The sequence below is a fragment of the Pipistrellus hanaki genome (assembly GCF_964339955.1).
Source record: "Pipistrellus hanaki genome assembly, chromosome: 11".
NCBI lineage: Eukaryota > Metazoa > Chordata > Mammalia > Chiroptera > Vespertilionidae > Pipistrellus > Pipistrellus hanaki.
In genome coordinates, this window is record NC_140513.1 from 51,800,122 (window position 1) to 51,820,332 (window position 20,211).

At 41.4% G+C, this 20,211-nt stretch overlaps 1 protein-coding gene across 1 annotated transcript in view; it reads right to left on the reverse strand.

Annotated features, from left to right (window-relative positions):
* Positions 1-20,211, reverse strand: part of TTC39B (tetratricopeptide repeat domain 39B) — a 129,036-nt gene that overhangs the window by 47,758 nt on the left and 61,067 nt on the right. The window contains exons 4-6 of the mRNA XM_084898243.1: positions 9,154-9,264; positions 4,139-4,270; positions 2,928-3,004 (exon numbers count right to left, since the gene is read on the reverse strand). Of these exons, the coding sequence (XP_084754369.1) occupies positions 2,928-3,004; positions 4,139-4,270; positions 9,154-9,264 (320 nt within the window). The remainder of the gene's footprint in view (positions 1-2,927; positions 3,005-4,138; positions 4,271-9,153; positions 9,265-20,211) is intronic.

Genomic DNA, 20,211 nt, shown 5'->3' on the forward strand with positions numbered 1-20,211 from the left:
CCTGTGGTCAGTGTTCCAAATTCTGGACATTCTAATAGGTGTGTAGGAGTGTCTCATTGTTGCTTGTTTTTTTAATATTTGGTAAAAAACTATTCCAGATTTTTTAAAGTGCTATGTCCAAAGACATAATAAAAAGATCAGAACACAGCACCATCCATTGTCAAGATCTCTAACGCAGGAACAATTCAACATTTCCCTTATCCATATATAACACATTCTATGACCTTTTTTTCTGCACGTGTACAGGAGAAAGTTTGGGTTACAGAGGAAAGAACTATGGCTTAGGCAGGGGTCTTCAAACTACGGCCCGCGGGCCACATGAGGCCCGCAGAGGAGTCTGATCCAGCCCGCCAGGTTTTTTGGGCAGTGAGCGCAGCCGAGGTGTTACAGTAGGAATTAGTAGTTCATATAGTCCGGCCCTCCAGCTCTCTGAGGGACCGTGATCTGGCCCCCACTTTAAAAAGTTTGAGGACCCCTGGCTTAGGGAAAGGTAGACCAGGTTTGAACCCTGCTCTGCTGGGCCACGTGTTTAAACTTCTGGATATTAGTTTGTACTCCATAAAGAAGGAAGTTCCACAGATTAGATTGAATAATGCTAGGAGAGCATCAAGAACAATGTCTGACACATAGACATAATGGGGCATTATCACTATTACTTTTTAGGTGATAATTATTTATACTGACACTAAGAATATTATGTAATTCTTCCCAAAACTAAGGTTAAAAAAAAAATCTCAAATGTCAGCCTTCATATTGGAGGGGAAAAAAAGAAAAAGAAAAAAAAGGAAAGCAGAAGGCAACAGGCCACTGGAGAGAAACCAGATTGAGGAAAACAGAAAGAATACAGATGAAGAGTCAAATTCCTTCAGGGTCCATTTAAACTCTCACTGACCTACTTTAGTGGCCTTTAGGATTACTGGGGCCAATTTACATCAATGACCCAAAGATGGAAAATATAAAGCCATATTCTACCCGAAATCAAGGGGATAAAGAAAATCTCTTTCTGGATAAAAAGGTAGTGTGCTTCGGCTGCCTGGGGTGACACAGGAAACACCGTTCCATTCTGTAACGGTTTAAGGGCCGACATCATACCCTTCAGGAACAAGTCCCACAGGCCTCTCCTGTGATCAGCGCCTAGCCTCACAACATACAAATGTTCCCGAGTTCTTCATTGTCTACAACAGGTTGGTGATAATGTTCTTCTAACAAAATAAAACCTCATAATACAACACATTAAAAAACTGGCCCTGACCATTTTGGCTCAGTGGATAGAGCGTCAGCCCATGGACTGAAGGGTCCCAGGTTCGATTCTAGTCAAGGAAATGTAACTCAGTTGCAGGCTCAATTCCAGATCCTGGTAGGAAGTGTTTGGGAGGCAACCAATAGATGTGTCTCTCTCACATCAATGTTCCTCTCTATCTCCCCCTCACTTTGTCTAAAAATCAATGGGAAAAAAATAGCCTCAGGTGAGGATTAACCAAAAATAACAAAAAATAAATAAAAAACTGTGCCTGACATACATGTGAAGACCAGGCATGACTCTGACAGCTGTATCCAGAATAGTTCTTGCCTTAATCAGCCACTTCCACTAATGGTGTTACCTCTTCCAGGGTGTCAGTTTGACAATGACGACAGACACGTGCACAAATTCTCCTCAGATAGCAGAGCTTTACCCTAGGCTGGCCACGTCTGAAGCACATGATTTTCTCTTCTGCAGGCCATCCGGGTGTTCTTTTCTTAGAAGCAATTCTGACTAGAGTATAACACTTATAAAACAGCTAATCAGGGACCTTCTGCCCTCATCTCAATGGGAACTTGAAGGAATTGACAACAAAAAGATCCATTCCCTTCCCTCTTCAACTAATCAGAGTGCTATGGCCATTCCTGGGTTCTCAACTATTTCCTAAATATCCACAAACCAAACATCTTCCATACTGTGAAACATAACCAATGTGTTTTCATAAGATATCAAAATTACTCCTTTTACCTTGAAAACAATTTAATTGCTTGCAGAAAAATAGCAACTCTCATACATGGGTGGTAAAAATATAAACTGACCTAACTCTTTGGAGAAAACATAGGTAGCATCTATAAATATTAACAACTTTCAAATCCTAAGTCCCAGTCATTTCACTTTTAGGATTCTATCCTCTAAAACGCTTACAAAAATGTATGAAGACATAGGTCCTAGAATTTTAGGACATGCTCTGGCTGGGTGGCTCAGTTGACTCGGGCATCATCCCATACACCTAAATGTAGCAGGTTAGATTCCCAGTCAGGGCACATGCCCAGGTTGTGGGTTTGATCCCTAATTTGGGAGAGTGCAGATGGCAACTGATTGATGTTTCTCTCTCACATCAATGTTTCTCTGTCTCTCCCTTCCTCTCCCTTCCTCTATCTCTAAAATAAATGAAAACATACACTCAGGTGAGGATTTTTTTAAAAAGGATTTTAGGAAAGCATCATTTGTAATAGTGAAAAAATAAAAATAATTCAACTGTTCTTCAATAGATAAAAGCAAGTAATTTGTAGTAACCCATCCAGTGGAGTACTACATGACTATTAAACAGAAGAAAATACAAGTTATATATACTGGCATGGGAAAACATCAATATCCCAAAAAATAATATTATAGAACAATATATCCTGGTATATTATGTAATTCTATGCTTGCAAAAACGGATAATACTTGAACAACTATAAACACCCACATCTACCTTGTGTATATTTATATGTGTACACTGAAAAGTCTGCAAGGCTTCAAAACCAACTGCTACAAGTAGTTACTTCTGGAAGGAATGATGGGAAAGAGAAAAAGACATTTCATTTACTTCATATGATATATTTAAGTATTGGATCTTACGAGCATGATCCTGTTTCGATTTTTCAAAGAAAGGAAAAAATGTAATCTTTTAAGTGACGCTTACCTTCAGTCATCTGTTCCAATGATCCTCTGGAAATAAGACTTGAGAAAGATTCTACAACCGTGTTTTTTTTCCTATATCTGCACAGAATAAGCAGGAGGGAAGGAGAGAGGAAGAAGAAGAAATTAGCCCGAGCTCCTTTTCACTCGACGTTCACTTCAGTCGCAATCACACCAGAGAGTCCTGAAGGCAGGCAGAGCACACCACCGTCCCCCGGGGCAGAGGCCACCCTGTCAGCCCTGCACCTCACCTCCCAGCACTGGGCTGGCATGCCGGGAGGGGGGGGCCCATTAATAACTGCTTGCTGGACACGTGAGTGGACAGACCCCCACAAAACAGTGACCCCAACCTGCCAAGCATCTCCCCTGATCTGTGGCTGAACTCAGCATTTCTGTGGTAAGACTCACCACAGATAAAGAATGAACGTGCCAAAACCGGTGTGGCTCAGTGGATAGAGCGTCGGCCTGCAGACCGAAAGGTCCCAGGTTCGATTCTGGTCAAGGGCATGTACCTTGGTTGCCGGCACATCCCCAGTAGGGGATGTGCAAGAGGCAGCTGATCGATGATTCTCTCTCATCGATGTTTCTAGCTCTCTATCCCTCTCTCTTCCTCTCTGTAAAAAATCAATAAAATATTTTTTTTAAAAAAAGAATGAATGTAAAAGTACAATACTTGCAAGCTCTCTCTTCATGTGTGGGGCTTGCCACAAAATTAGGTGAGTACATAATTCCACCAAGGTTAAAATTCACCGATGCTAGCTAACAGCTTTTGCTAGGGTCTTCCTATGGACACAGAGCAAAGATTAAAATGAAATTGAAAACCCATCTCATTTTCACCAACTACATTCTTTGTAAGCAAATAAAACTTTCCTTTCTGAATTGGCAGCGTCCCCTACAAAAAGAATGTGCTTGCTTGGCCTGGTTCGGGCTGCGGTATGTAAACTCACCACAGGGAGACCCTGGAGCAGCGTGCAAACCCCACTGAAACCTCAGCCCTGCTGGGTACTTCCAGTTACCACAAATGCTACACGTTTGGGATTTTTGTCTCTATTACACAAAACTACATCAGGCCAAGAAAGCTCTGACGCTCAAGTCCTTTTCTTACAACTGTGGCCAGCTTCCAACAGCTCTCAGTCAGGCACACCGCATTCATTGGAGCACGCAGACACATAGGTTTACAGTCACATCTCAAGCAGGTAATTACTGAGTTCATACTTTTGGCAGGTTTGTAAGGCGTCCCTCATGGCAGAAATGCCATTTTGGATGTCCTGTTGCTCGAAGGTCATGATGGCCTGCAATACCACAATGGTACTGTAGCCCAAGGCATGGTACATGTTGTCCTTAGCCCTGGGGGCAACACAAGGAAATTAGCACATTTCAGTTCAAACTGGAAAGCGTTCAGGTCTAGTCTGACGGTCATCATGAGAAATCCTAATACATGCATGTCTTGACTTTCACAGTGACAATCTTGACTCCTGTGCATTAGTCCCTGAAAGAATAGGGATGGTAAAAGACGGGCCCCAAAACATTCCCATATAGAGGATTTAATTATTTAAGCTCACACAGGCAGCACAGAACACTGCAGGTTGAAAGAGATGAGTTGCTTTTCCCTGTTTCAGCACAAGAGGGCAGCGTGCGGGTTAATTTCCTAGAAAACGTTTCAAAGCAAACGGCTTTTCCCCAGTTGAACCAGGGGCAGTGTACTGCCTTTAGCTCTGATATAAGTGCTACAATAAAAGCCACTAGAAATATATTTTGTGACAGATTCTGACATTTTTTTGAAAGATAAAGACTCATTAAAAACTGTCCCCTCTCTGCCCTAGCCGGTTTTGCTCAGTGGATAAAGTGTCAGCCTTCGGATCAAAGGGCCCCTGGGTAAGATTCTGGCCAAGGGTTTAAACCTTGGTTGCAGGCTCCTCCCCAGCCCAGGCCCTGGTTAGGGCTTGTGTAGGAGGCAGCCAATCGATGTGTTTCTCTCACATCAATGTTTCTCTCTATCTTTCTCTTTTTTCCCTAAAAAAAAAAATCAACGAAAAATATTCTCAAGTGAAGATTAATAACAACAAAATTGTCCCCTTTCCTCTAGAAGCCAGAGGCAACATTTTTGCAATAAAGTTAGGTAGGAGACAAAAGCACATTTTAATCTCCATCGCTAATCTAATCCCATTATCTGAGATTCCTGATTAAAGTTCTTGATAATTCACATTGCCAGTGAGAATCACTTAGATTCTTAAGAAGGTCAGTTAGTCCTGATAAATGATAGACACCCCAGATTCTCAGGCTGTAAAAAAAAAAAAAACCTCATCATCACTTTTGTCAAAACTTCTTAAGTTATGTTAATTATTTATAAGATGTAAAATATCAATGCATGATTCTATTTTTAATTCAAATATAATCACAACAGCCTACTGCTGTATAAAACAAGTGCAAGCCACTTTATTTTCTTCCCCAACTAGATAGTCTAAACATCCTGCAGTAATTTGCAGTTTGTCCTGAACAGTGAGGCTCTGGTTGTTCAAAAGGACCGCAAGGCATAAGAGCAGCCCAAAGTTAACCAGTAACTGGGGTTTTAAATCTTGTATTTAAACCAGAAGGTCCTCCAAGAGGAAAAAAGTATTCAAGTAGGAAAAATATATTCTTAAGAGTGAAACCTGCATAAAGATCAGAGAATCTGCCGAAACCGGTTTGGCTCAGTGGTAGAGCGTGGGTCTGCGGACTGAAAGGTCCCAGGTTCGATTCTGGTCAGGGGCATGTACATTGGTTGCGGGCACATCCCCAGTAGGGGGTGTGCAAGAGGCAGCTGGTCGATGTTTCTCTCTCATTGATGTTTCTAGCTCTCTATCTCTCTTCCTTCCTCTCTGTAAAAAATCAATAAAATATATTTAAAAAAAGAAAAAAAGAGGGAGAATCCAAGATGGCTGCTCGGGTAGGCAACTAGCCGCAGCCGCACACAACAATTTTAATAAAATACAACTAAAATATAAAATGGACATTACCCAGAACTACAGGAAAGTCGACTGACTGGAAATCCTACAACAAGAAGCAAGGAGAAAACCAGAAGGAAGCGCGGAGGAGCTGTAAAAGCCTAAGGTATGGAGACACGCGGCGCACGCGGAGAGGACGGAGCCGGAGAGGAGGGAGGCCGAGTGCCTGGCGGGCGTTCCCTAGCAGAAAGGAGATAAACACTCCGACTGTGCTGGGCCCCCAACTGCTCTGAACCCCCGTTCTGGGCCAGACCCCGGGGACTCAGGCTCAGCCATAGGGAGCTGGGCTGTAAGTCGGAACCCCGGGGTAGCGGAGGAAGGAGGTCCCGGAGGCGCGCACACTGCCCCCAGAGAAGGGACGGTCGGCTGTGCCGCGGGATTGCCCTGACGGGAAGGAGACTGGGGCTCCAGACTGCTGTGAACACCACCTCCAACTCCACTTCCAACTGAACTGAACCCCAATACCGGGCTCATTGTGGGAGAGCATAGACTGTTTGGCAGCAGGCGAAAATCGAGGGCACCTTTCTCTCAGAGGCGCCGGCAGCGAGCACTGAAGGACCCGCATAGGGCGGGGCTGATGGAAGCCAAAGCTGCAGGCTCCACCCTGAAATCCCGTCCCATCTGTAACTGCGAAATGCGACAACAAAATAGATCACAAACGAAAGAAATGGAGGACAAAAAGCGTCTGGATATAGAGTTCAAATCTACGCTTATAAGGTTTTTCAAGAATTTCCTAGAAAAGATGGATAAGGCCTATGAGGATATGAAAAGAGACCATCAAGAAATGATAAGGGAACAACAAGAAATAAAGAATACATTGTCTGAAATAAAAAATATTCTACAGAGTCCTAAAAACAGAAGGGAAGATCGCAAGAATCAAGTCAAAGATTTGGAACATAAAGAGCCAGAAGACACTCCTCCACAGAAGCTAGAAGGCAAGAGAATCCAGAAAATTGAAGATAATGTAAGAAACCTCTGGGACAACTTCAAGCGAACCAACATCAGAATTATGGGGGTTCCAGAAGATGAGAGAGAGCAAGATATCGAAAACATACTGAAAGAAATAGTGACAGAAAACTTCCCCCACCTGGTGAAAGAATTTGACTTACAAGTCCAGGAAGTGCACAGAACTCCAAACAAAAGGAATCCAAAGAGGACCACACCGAGACACGTCATTATTAAAATTCCAAAAGCAAAAGATAAAGAGAGAATATTAAAAGAAGCAAGAGCAAAGAAGGTAGTAACTTATAAAGGAGCACCTATACGATTGTCAGCTGACTTCTCAACAGAAACCATGCAGGCCAGAAGGGAATGGCAAGAAATATACAAGGTGATGAATAGCAAGAACCTACAGCCAAAAATAAGCTACCCAGCGAAGTTATCACTCAGAATCGAAGGCCAGATAAAGAGCTTCACTAATAAAAAAAAGCTAAAGGAGTTCATCACCACCAAACCAGAATTATATGAATTGCTGAAGGGGGTTCTTTCAGAAGAGAAAGTAAACAAAGATAAAAATTATGAACAACAAATACGTAATTATCAACAAGTGAATCTAAAAACCAAGGAAATTAAAAAAATCTGATGAACAATATTAACTGTTGAATATAATAGAATCAGAGGTATGGAAGGGGAGTGAACTGACGATTCTTGGGGAAAAGGGGAGAGGGGGGCGTGGGAAGAGACTGAACATAAACTGTGCACCTATGGATGAGGACAATGGGGAGAGGGGAAAGGGCAGAGGGTGGGGTGGGAACCTGGTGGAGGAGAGCAATGGTAGGGGGGGGGGGGGGAAAGGAACATTTGTAATAATATGAAAAATAAAAACTTATTAAAAAAAAAAAAAAAGAAAGAAAAAGAAAAAAAGATCAGAGAATCTATCACTCCATGAAATACAATACTAAATCATTTATTTTCATTCCATATTATGTCCAGCTAATTTCAGTGGCATAGAAAAAAAAAAAGATGTGTTTGACTAAAAAAGGAGGTGAGCAGGCAGACTGAGAGAGGAGAGACAAAGAAAAAATTTAGACAGAGAGAAGACAGGGAAAGGTAGAGACACAGAGGGATGGAGAAGTCACTGGGCGAAAAAGTAGGAGACAGGCAAGGTAAAGGTTATGAGACAAGCGATGGACACAGGACAATTTCTGTCAGCCGCGGGCTTCACCATCTAGATATTTTAACATGTGTTCCTAACCTCTGAAATGCTAATTGACCAAGATCATCTAACTCTGAATAGAACTGCCTTTGCAGTTTCTCAGTAGGTAAATCCATTTCTAAGATTCAAGATCAAAGACAAGAATTACATCACCGAACTGATGGCTCAAAAGAGGAAGATTCCCACTTTCGTAACCAGATAAGCTTCTAGAAAATTATGATATGAGGTTTAAGTTTAACCCAAGGAAGCAACTGTGTCTGAAGAAACAATGTCAGAATAAGCACTCCTGTCAAGCTAAAGTCACACCATGGTTTCGGGGACTGTGGTCAAAGTGAGGCCTAATAAGAAGGCTGAGCACGGGGAGGGGGGGTGGGAATTAACAGGTACTATTAATTAAAATTAAGTTGTTTAACCTAAGTTTATCACATAAGCAGGGAGTCCCTATAATATTTATATCATTTTAAATTTGTTAGCACTTACACCGAAACCGGTTTGGCTCACTGGTAGAGCGTCGGGTCTGTGGACTGAAAGGTCCCGGGTTCGATTCCAGTCAAGGGCATGTACCTTAGTTGCGGGCACATCCCCAGTAGGGGGTGTGCAAGAGGCAGCTGGTCGATGTTTCTCTCTCATCAACGTTTCTAGCTCTCTATCTCTCTCCCTTCCTCTCTGTAAAATATCAATAAAATATATTTTAAAAAAATAAAAATTAAAAAAAAAATTTGTTAGCACTTGTGATTAGCATTTTCTTGTTCTTCCCTTTCCCAATTCAAAGGAAACTCTTCTCCATTATATTTAAGGTTAAGAGGAACATCTGTAAAAATAGTTCAGTGACAAAGGCAAAATGGAGCTCTACAGAACTACATAAATGACACTATTTAAATAAGTATAGAAATTAAAGAATGAGAAAAAAATCAGAAATTTTCTACTGAGTAAAGTTGAAAAGACAGATTTCTTAACTGGATGTTAAAAGGCCTCAAATATTTAGGTGGAAATACAAATAAATTAACTGACAAGTATGACATAAAAGACATGAGTGTCACCAAAAACATGTGAAAAAATACATTTTACCTAAAAGAAATAAAGTTAATTACCATGGTTGAAGCAATTCTAAGGCATCTTTAAATTTGTTATTCAGAAATAATTTCAGTGCCACTTCACATTCTTCCAGGCCATTCTTGAGATCCATCTTGGTTGCTGGTGACCTAAAGATCAAGGGGGAAAAAACAAAAAACAACAACAAAAAATATATATATATATATATAGTTTTTACTATTAGCAAGCTGTCTCAGGGAGTGTGCATGTGTGTGTGTGTGTGTGTATGTACTTTGCATACAAATAGGCTAAAATTCTAACTCTGCCACTTACTAGCAGTGTCTTGAACCTCTGAGAGCTGACTTTCTCATCTGTAAAATGGGACATCACACTACTTCATGGGGCCATTGTGAGGATGGAGTTAATGACAAATATGGCTCATTACGAGCAGTGAATGATAGTAATGCCCTAACCTCTCCCTCCTCCCCCCATCACTCTACCACAAGTAAAAGAACTACCTTTTTTCATGGGAGAGGCCAAGGTTATTTGTTTTTGTTAGATTATATAAAGGGGAGAAATGTGCTTCAGTGGAAAACTGAATTGTCTACGGGAGACCCCTCCTAGTTACTTGCTTTTGATTTTATGGGAGTTTTCTTACAACTCTGTGAATTGTAAGTAATTGATAGCCATGCAAACTATTTGTTGTCTATAGACATATCAATATAGTCCCGGCCAGTAGAGGTTCAACTGACTTCCCTCCAGTGTAAAAGAAACTAGTTGTTCCTGAATTTACACATTCATTTCAACACTTTTTAGTCCATATAAATGTGTGCTGTCTTCATTTCTCCTTTGAATCTGCTATGATAACATCTGCCTAGTTCCTTCATTGATTAATAAGTTAGTAAAGTCTTTCAAAGGCAGTGATTTCTGTATCTCTATGAGAATCATGATTATACACTATTTGAAAATTATCTGCTAATGATTTATTATTGAAATATCAATAAGTAAGCAAATGAGAAGTACAATTTATTTCAAAGTACTTAAAGTTGAATTGCCATGCCGCCAACCTCTCCAAATGTATCCTTTCAAGCATGAAAACAAAATCTTACCAGTTACTCATCTACCAGAAATTGGTTCTGAAGGTTCTACAGGAAACGGTCCTACGCCTCCAAAACTTCTCATGGCTGGTTCCTCCCTGTTATACAGATCTTAGCTCAAGAAGCATCAACTCAGAACTGCCTCAGTGACCACACCCATACTGTCTGTTTCTTCACTCCACACCACTTACTACCATCCCAGTATCCCATGCAGCGTTTTGGACATGTTTGTCTTTGTCTGTCTTCCTTCTCTAGAACATAAATGCAAGGAGGTTGTTCTAGTCACTGCTGTGCCACCAGTATCCTCAGTGGGATCTAGAACATAGATCATACTCATTCAATATTGTTGAGCTGGTGGGTGGGTGGGTGGCTAGGTAAAGCTGATCTGGGTAGGAACACAGAATTCCTCACACCTAGAGCTTGAAGGTGGTGTAGGAGGGGTAGCTGAAGAGCTGAAAATTTTTGATGGTTAATTTTACGTGTCAACTTGACTGGACTAAAGGAATGTCCAGATAGCTGGTAAGACACTATTTCTGGATGTGTCTGTGAAGGCTGTTTCTAGAATAGACTAGCTGTTGAATTGAGTAAAGCAGAAGGCCCTTCCCAGTGTGGGTAGGCATCATCCAATCCACAGAGGGCCCAAATAGAACAAAAAGCAGAGGAAGAGTGGATGCGTATGCTCTCTGTTTGAGCTGGGCCATTCACATTCTGCTCTCTTGATCTCCTGGTTCTCGATCCTACAGACCCGAATGAACTGCACCACTGGCTTTGCTGGTTCCGCAGCTCACAAAGAACAGATTGTGGGACTTCCAGAACTCCATATTTACATGAGCCAATTCCCAAGACAAGTCTCCTCATCTATATATCCTATTGGTCCTGATTCTCTGACGAACCCTGAAAAATCCAGAACTGTTTGCTCTTGAATATCCAGTAACTATAGAAGTCAAAGAATAATGCTAAGAGTTCATAAACCTCTCTCAGGAAGATTTTCATAAGGCAGTTGCTTGATACCTCCCTTCAGTCCATCACCACGTTTGGTCTGTGTTATTTCCTGAACATCTCTAGGATTTACCTTGTTTCACCTCCACTGTCCAGTCCAACTGACCTGTCATTTGCTGCCTGATGTCTATAGACACATTTCACCCATCTCCTACCCCTACCTTTCACCCCAGTCAGATCTCCGCCTAGAATTCATTTAACTAATATTTATGGAGCTCTAAGTATGTGCCAGGCACCCTTGTAGAGGCTGGAATATAACAATAAATGAGACACACAAGATGCAGGGCTCTAAAGTAGCTTCTATTCTCCTGGAGTAGGGTGCAAACTTAAATGAGAAGACCTGCAGCTAAGATCATCTCAGGCTAGGTTAGACAGTATGGGCAAGAAACTGGTTTGGGAAGATGGGTGGTAAGGCCCACCATTAATAGGATGATCATGGAAAATTCTCCAAAAGGGTGACCTCTGAGTGCTGTAACATACACATGGGAATATCTAAGTTGAAGGGAGAAGGGAAGATTCTAAGCTGGGAATATAATAAGCAAGGCAGAGAGTGAGAGAAGAAGAGGACAGCAACCAGGCAGAAACCAGAAATCAGAGACAGAAAGGAGGGTTTTATTCTAAGAACAAAAAGAAATTCTTAGCTCAGAAATCCCCATTCCCTTTCTAATCACTCCTTCAACTATTAGATTTTCCAGTTTTACCACCTCCCACCCAGTTCTCTTACTCTTCTCTCCCACCACTTCTCTCAGCTTACAGCTCAGCTTTTATTACAAGGAGATGGGCTGTGAACAAATACTGGTCCCCTTGCCAACGGACAATCGCCCCTGCATCTCAGCAGGCCACCATCACCAGGAGGACCCACTTAGATGCCCAGCTTACAGGGATAAACAAAAGTGGGAGCTCAGCACCTCCAAACACAGTAAACGCAACCCTTCTAAGCAGTTTACTAAGATGTTCACATGAAGTTAAGAATCACTGCCCGTATTACCAGAATATCAGTGCTACCAGGTGTTTTGCACGGAATGACCAAGAGAGGGAGTTGAAGCTCAGCGGGCACTTCTCAGCATCTCTGGGAGTCAGTTCTACCCATGTCAACTGCCATCACATTAACTGAGACCCTTCTCACTTCCAGTCAAGAATGCCTTCCCGACCGTGCTGCTTTGATTCCATGGTTCTCAAACTTCAGCGTGCAAAACATTTACCCGAAGGGCTTGCTACAACCCAACGCAGCGCTGAGCCCCACCACCAGCATTCCTGACTCAGTAGGCCTGGGAAAGGCCCAACAAGTTCCCAAGCAATACTAATTTTGCTTTCCTTCATCCTGCACACCGCTTTCACACTGCTCTTCCTAAAACAGATGTTTAATCACTCTGCCTCCTTAGGTTAAGAACCTAAAGGGGCTGCCTGTATCTACCAAAGGAAGTTCAAACACTTCTGCCCAGCCCCCACCACCCCTGTCCAATCAGATCAGAACGAAGAGTATGGCTATTTAAAAACAGACAAGTATCTTGCAAGAGGCTCATCAGCATGCATTCTCCTCAAGCCTGATGTGATACAATGAAAATTCCTGGACTGGACACCAGAAGTCAGTGCTTCCATTCTCTAGCTGTGAGATAGATCTTCATTCAGAAAGTCATCTGTCTTCCCTGAGTCCACTGCCTCAACTTTTACCAGTAAACGCCCTCCCATTTCACAATGTGTGCAGGATAGACAAAAGCATAAAGGTTATATTCCCTATAAGATGGTCAGCATGTCAGAAGTTTATTATTTATGACAAGGTGAGGGTACGTGTTAATGAGGGAAGAGAGGAATCCAGGGAGCAGATGGAAATAGGCATTTTAGAGTCTTTGCTAAGTGCATCCAGAGAACGTTCCACTTTGTTCAGAAGCCCAGGGCCCCTTTGCCCCAAGAGCTACAATTCAAGCTCTCCTGTACATACTAATTCCACTCAAACTGTGGTCCCAGATGAGCAGACCTCAAACTCCCAGTCCATTTTTCACATTTACCTGGAGGATTTATTTCCTACCCTCTGAGCATTCACAATTTATACTGACTTATGTAGGGTAGAGAGATATTTGGTGACTTTTTTTATCCTCTTTTCAAATTATTTAAAATCTTTTCATCTTACTTTTATGATGAAAAACTGATTTATATAAATCTTACACACAAAAGTAATGTTTTAAAGAAAAACAAAGAGAAATGTACTATTTGTACCACTTCCCAGCTCTATAACCTCAAACAACCACACCACCTCTCTAAGTTTGTCTCCTTATCTATGCCTGCTGTTATTACTTTACAAGGTAGTTATAAAAACTAGGTAAGCTCATGGGAATAAAAGTACAAGCACTGTTTCTATTGAGACATTAGTGTAATTCTCCAAAAATGTCTAAGACAAACAAGAAGGTCAAAGAAAGCTAGGTTGAACTCCATAATAATGTCTGGGCATTCTTTTTTCTATTTCTCTTTAATTACGGTAGGATACACATAACACAAAATTTACCATCTTAACCCTTTTAAGTGTGCATACAGTTCAGTAGTGTTTATTATATTTACATTGTTGTGCAACCAATCTCTAGAACTTTTTCATCTTTCCAAACTGAAACCCGAAACCCATTAAACAGTAACTCCCTCTATCCTTCACTCTTTACAAACTAAGCAAAGAGAGAGGGTCCCCTCTTCTCTCATAAGCCCCTAGTAAAAATCTGGCCATTACCTTAATGATTTAGCCACTGGCAAACCTTCTCTCACTAAACAGATACTGGAACTCGGCCTCCTGAGGGGCCAGAATTCCCTGCATAAACTCTGTGATTCTCCCAAGCCTCATTAAGTAATTAAAGTTACCAGTAGTCAAGCCAAACTTTGCTGACAATCTAGGCTTGATAAGTGAAGAATTTAAAGATCTTTAAAAGATTTGATCTCTATATCTTTAATCCTGAGGCCCTAGACCCCAGTTCTGCTTCCTGCTTTTAATGAATTTCTCAAGTAGATTGAGAAGACAAAATACCCTGTATCTCAGAGATTTTTTTTTTTAAATATATTTTTTGCCAAAACCAGTTTGGCTCAGTGGATAAAACATAGGCCTGTGGCCTGAAAGGTCCCAGGTTCGATTCTGGTCAAGAGCATATATCTCGGTTGCTGGGAACATCCCCAGTGGGGGGTGTGCAAGAGGCAGCTGATCGATGATTCTCTCTCATTGATGTTTCCAATTCTCTATCCTTCTCTCTTCCTCTCTGTAAAAAAATCAATTATATATATAGTTGTTGTTGTTGTTGATTTCAAAGAGGCCAGGAGGGAGAGAAGTTGAAACATCAATGATGAGAGAGAATTGCTGATCGGCCGCCTCTTGCACCCTGGGCATCAAGCCTGCAACCTGGGCTTGTGGCCTGACCTGGAATCAAACTGTGACCTCCTGGCTCATGACCTCAATCACTGAGCCACGCTGGCTGGGTGTATGTCAGAGATTTTAAAGTGTCTACATTATTATAACATTTCCCATAGAAAAATTCATATTTGAAGACTAGACACGTCTCTGAAATAATAATGATAATATGTGTTCCAAGGAGGAGGTGGTGGGAAAGCTCTGGACCAAGGTAGAAAATCTTTCCTCGTTTTTCCAAAAGTGACCCTAACACAGCCGCTTCATCAACTAGTGTGGCACAACAGATTTGAACCAATGAGCACAAAACTTTCAAATGGCTGAAACTTTGTGCCACGGTGCCAGGTAAGGCACTAGCAATAAACTCAGACTCAATAAATATCAGAGTTGCAAGGCATTGGGATCCTTATAAGGGAAGACTCTCGAAGACCAATCAAAAGAAACCATGGTTGTCAATACACTGTAAGACTAAATAGATGAGAAGGGTTATAACTCCGTGGGGGGTAGGGGGGAGAGGCCTCATGAATGGTGTACTAGCCTAGAAATGAGAAGACAGAGCATCAAGTTGCAATGAACTACTACTGCCTTGGCCGTGGCAGTCATTTGATATCCAGGATTCCTTGTCTATGAAATAGTGACCAAAGCACCCTCCTGGACTGCCACACAGCTTTGTGCTGAGAAATAAATGCTTTGGGTTGTGTGGAGTGAGCAGTCACAGGAAGTGTGGTGCATTAGGTAGGGAGCTATTTTGTCCTCTGCAGTCTACCCGCACACTTGTCCAAATCTGAAGATTTTTTTTTCCACTTTAGACCTTCTAGGCTGCTCCAGAATACATGTACAACTGCTTGTTTTTACAAATGCACTAAAAAAAAAACTATTGATTAAAAGGCAGAGGAGGAATTTTATTATTTAATATTTAAAAAGAAAAAGGCTATGAAATCTGCAAATGGTAATACTCTATACTTGTCTATGCCTCTCAATACCTTAACTTCTTACATTTCCCTCATTTCTTCATTTATATGTTTTTGTTTGTTTACTCTTCAATTACAGTTGACATTCAATATTATATATGACATTCAGGGATAGCCACGATCGGTGTTAGACATTTACGGAATATAACCTAACCAAGTGAGCCTCCTGATGAGTCTAGCATCCACCTGGTACCACACGTGATTGTCACATTATCACTGACTCCTTTCCCCATGCTGTGCTTACATCCTCAGGACTAATCTGCAACTGCCGATCTGTACTCCTTAATCCCTTCATTCTATTCATCCAGCCGCCCCAGCCCCCTCCCATCTGGCAGCCAGCAGACTGTTCCCTGTATTTGAGTCTGTTTCTGTTCTCTTTGTTTATTTATTTTGTATTTTAGATTCCACATATAAGCAGGATCATATGGTATTTGTCTTTCTCTGTCTGACTTACTTCACTAGCATCATACCCTCTAGGTCCATCTATGCTGTTGCAAATGGTAAGATTTCTTTTGTAGCCAAGGAATATCCCATTGTATATACATCCCACCTCTTCTCTTTTTTAACTGTTGTTTTTAAAAATATATATTTTATTGATTTTTTTTTTACAGAGAGGAAGGGAGAGGGATGGAGGGTTAGAAACATAGATAAGAAAGAAACATGGATCAGCAGCCTCCTGCACATCCCCAACTGGGGATGTGCCCTCAACCAAGGTACATGTCCTTGACCGGAATCGAACCTAGGACGCTTCAGTCCACAGGCTGACTGAGCCAAACCAGTGAGAGCTTCACTGTTTATTTGTTGATTTGAGAATGAGAGAGAGAAAGAAACATTGATCTGCTGGTCCACTTACTAGTACTTATGCATTAATTGGTTGATTCTTGTATGTGCCTTGACTGAGGGCCGAACCTGAAACATTGGTGAATCAGGATGACGCTCCAGCCAACTGAGCTAGCTACCTGGCCAGGGCCTGCCCCACTTCTTCTTTATCCAGTTGTCCATCAATGGATTGCTTCTATAACTTGGCTATTGTAAATAATGCTGCAGTGAACATAGGGGTGCATATATTTTTTCATATTAGTGCTTTGGGTTTTTTTGGATAAATATTCAGAAATGGGATTGCTGAGTCATATGTTAGTCCTATTTTTAATTTTTTGAGGAAACTCCATACTGCTTTCCACAGTGGCTCTACCAGTCTGCATTCCCTCTAGCAGTGCACGAGGGTTCCTTTTTCTCCTCATCCTCCCCAACACTTGTTATTTGTTGATTTATTGATGATAGCCATTCTGTCAGGTGTGAGGTAATATTTCATTGTGGCTTCTTTTTTCTTTCTTTATTGATTAAGTATTACATATGTATCCTTATCCCACCATTGCCTCCCTATCCTCTCACCACCCTGGTGTCTGTGTCCATTGGTTAGGCTTATATGCATGCATACAAGTCCTTTGGTTGATCTCTCCTCCTACCCCAACCCTCCCTTACCTTACTGTACCCACACCTTCTGAGGTTTGAGCATCTGACAGATGCTTCTCTGTCTCTGGATCTGTTTTTGTTCATCAGTTTATGTTGTTCATTATATTCCACAAATGAGTGACATCGTGTGATATTTATCTTTCTCTGACTGACTTATTTCAATTAGCAAATGCTCCCCAGGTCCATCCAAGCTGTTGCAAACAGTAGGAGTTCCTTTCATTGTGGCTTTAATTTGCATTTCTGATGATTACAGGCATAGAGCATCTTTCCATATGTCTATTCACCATCTCTATGTCCTCTTTGGAGACATGTCTATTTAGATCCTCTGCCCATTTTTTAATTGGATTGTTTGTTTTTGGGTGTTATGCTCTTTGAGTTTCTTATGTATTTTTGGATATTAAGCACCATTGGATGTATTATTGGTGAATATCTTCTCCTATTCAGTAGGTAGTCTTTTGGTTTGTTGGTTGTTTCCTTCGTTGTACAAAAAAAACCCCTTTTAATTTGATATCGTCCCACATCTAAGTATATAAAAGAGTAATATGCAAATAGACGGAATGGTGGAACAACCAGAACAACCAACCAGTCACTATGAGGTGCACTGACCACCTCTCAGTCCCTCCCCCTGGCTGGCAGGCTCCCATCCCTTAATGGCGAAAGGGGAATTGGGGGTGTGTGGTTGTGGCTGCTGGTGGCCAGGGAAGATGGCTCTGATCACAGGCCAGGCCTAGGGACTGTACCCACACACGAATTTCGTGCACCAGGCCTCTAGTTTGTTTATAATTCCTTTTGTTTCCCTTGCCTAAGGAGACATATCTAAAAAGATATTACTAAGAACCATGCCAGATATTTTATTGCCTATGTTTTCTTCAAGGAGTTTTATGATTTCGGGTCTTACAATTACTAGTAAGTCTTTAATCCACTTTGAGTTTATTCTTGTAGTATGTAGTGTAAAAAAGTAAAGTTTACTTCTTTCTTTCTTTTTTTATATGAAACCATCCAGTTTTCCCAACATCATTTATTGAAGATGCTGTCTTTAACCCACTGTATAGTCTTCCCTCCTTTTTCATAGATTAATTGACCATATAGGCATGGGTTTATTTCTGGATTCTCCATTCTGTTCCATTAATCCAGGGGTCCTCAAACTTTTTAAAGTGGGGGCCAGATCACAGTCCCTCAGAGAGCTGGAGGGCCGGACTATATGAACTACTAATTCCTACTGTAACACCTTGGCTGCGCTCACTGCCCAAAAAACCTGGCGGGCAGGTCAGACTCCCCTGGGGGCTGCATGTGGCCCACAGGCCGTAGTTTGAAGACCCCTGCATTAATCTATGTGTCTGTTTTTATGCCAATACCATGCTGTTTTAATTACTATAGGATAGGATAGTTTGATAGCAGCATGAAACCTCCAACTTTGTTCTTCTTCCTCAAGATTGCTTTGGCTTTTCCCAGCACTTCCGTCCGGGAGAAAGCTGCCCCTCCAGGTCTTGGCACTTTCCGAGTTGCTGCCCCAGCGCCGGAGCTCAGAGCAAATGAGGCCATCAGTGAGTAAAGCCACGCACAGGCCCTGTATGAGGAAAGCCTGGGACTCCAGCTACTTTTCATCTTATCAGAGCACACAAAATCCCTACTGATTTTCACAGCCAGAAGTTGTGGGGACTCCTCTCCCCAGGCTGAAACCCCTCACTCCTCAGGGAAAACCTCCGCAACCAACATAGCCCCGCTGATTCTTAACCACCACACTTGGGTGTGGAACCAGACGGTTTTGCGTCCACCCCTCCTACTAGCCTCAACGTGGCTGCTTCTTTATATCCTTGTTTCTGAGTTCTGTGCAGCCAGTCTTCAGGTGGTTCTCGTTGTTCTGTAATTTAGTTGTAATTTTTATGTATTTGCAGGAGAAGGCAAGCACAGCATTTATCGCTCCGCCATCCTGACCGAACCTCCTTTATATATCTTTAAACTCTTCTTCTCTGACTCCTTTTCAACTCAGAAATACACACAAATCTTACTTATTTCTACTTAATGAACCAAGCAACAAAAGGGTAACTTTCCTTCACTCCTGTTTTCTCTCTTAACCCCATACCCTTTGTTTAGTACGGCTTTCAGGACTTTTTTTTAGCTATTTTATTACAGCTTTCAAACTCAGCATTATAAATGTAGATGTAGTAAGAACCTAGGAAACTATCAGATAAATTAGAGGATAGCTCTGAAAGAGGGGCATATATTTCTGAAGAAAGCTCAGATTTTCATGAACAGAGACATAGGGAACAAAACAGTATTGTGAAAAAGAAATGCCTTAAGATACTTACAAGTAATTTTCAAGTTTGTCTCCATTCCTCAATCCTCATCTATTGCACCCCTTTCTTACATTGACAAACTGAGTATAATGAACACATACATGAACAGCTAAAATTTCAAGTGCAAAATACAAAATACTAAAGATATGTTGTATAGTTAAAGTCTAATAAACCTGTAGCATAGATGAAAAGCACTTTTTAAAAATATATTTTTTTTTATTGATTTCAGAGAGGAAGGGAGAGGTAGAGAAACATCAATGATGAGAGAGCATCATCGATTGGCTGCCTCCTGCACGACCTACACTGGGAATTGAGCTCACAGCCTGGTATGTGTCCTAATTGGGAATCGAACTGTGACCTCCTGGCTCATAGGTTGACATTCAACCACTGAACCACACAGGCCAAGCCTAAAAAAGCCGCTTTAACAGAGTTGTCTTAATTATTGATAAAGGAATAGCCTACATGTTTAAAAAGAAATAGCTAGTTAATTCCAGTATAGGCAGGAAAGGAACAGAACTTAGCAATGAAATGTGATATTATATAAAATTCTTAAGGAAAAGAAAAAAAAATATCATGATTAACTAAGTTTTAAAAAGCAGGTTACTAAACAGTATATTTAATATAATCCCAATTAAGAAAAAAAGTTAGGCTGGGACCGGTTTGGCTCAGTGGATAGAGCGTAGGCCTGCGGACTGAAAGCTCCCGGGTTCGATTCCGGTCAAGGGCATGTACCTTGGTTGCAGGCACATCCCCAGTAGGGGGTGTGCAAGAGGCAGCTGATCGATGATTCTCTCTCATCGATGTTTCTAGCTCTCTATCCCTTCTCTCTTCCTCTCTGTGAAAAATCAATAAAATATATTTAAAAAAAAAAAAGTTAGTATCTTTATATCTAAGGGGTAAAAGA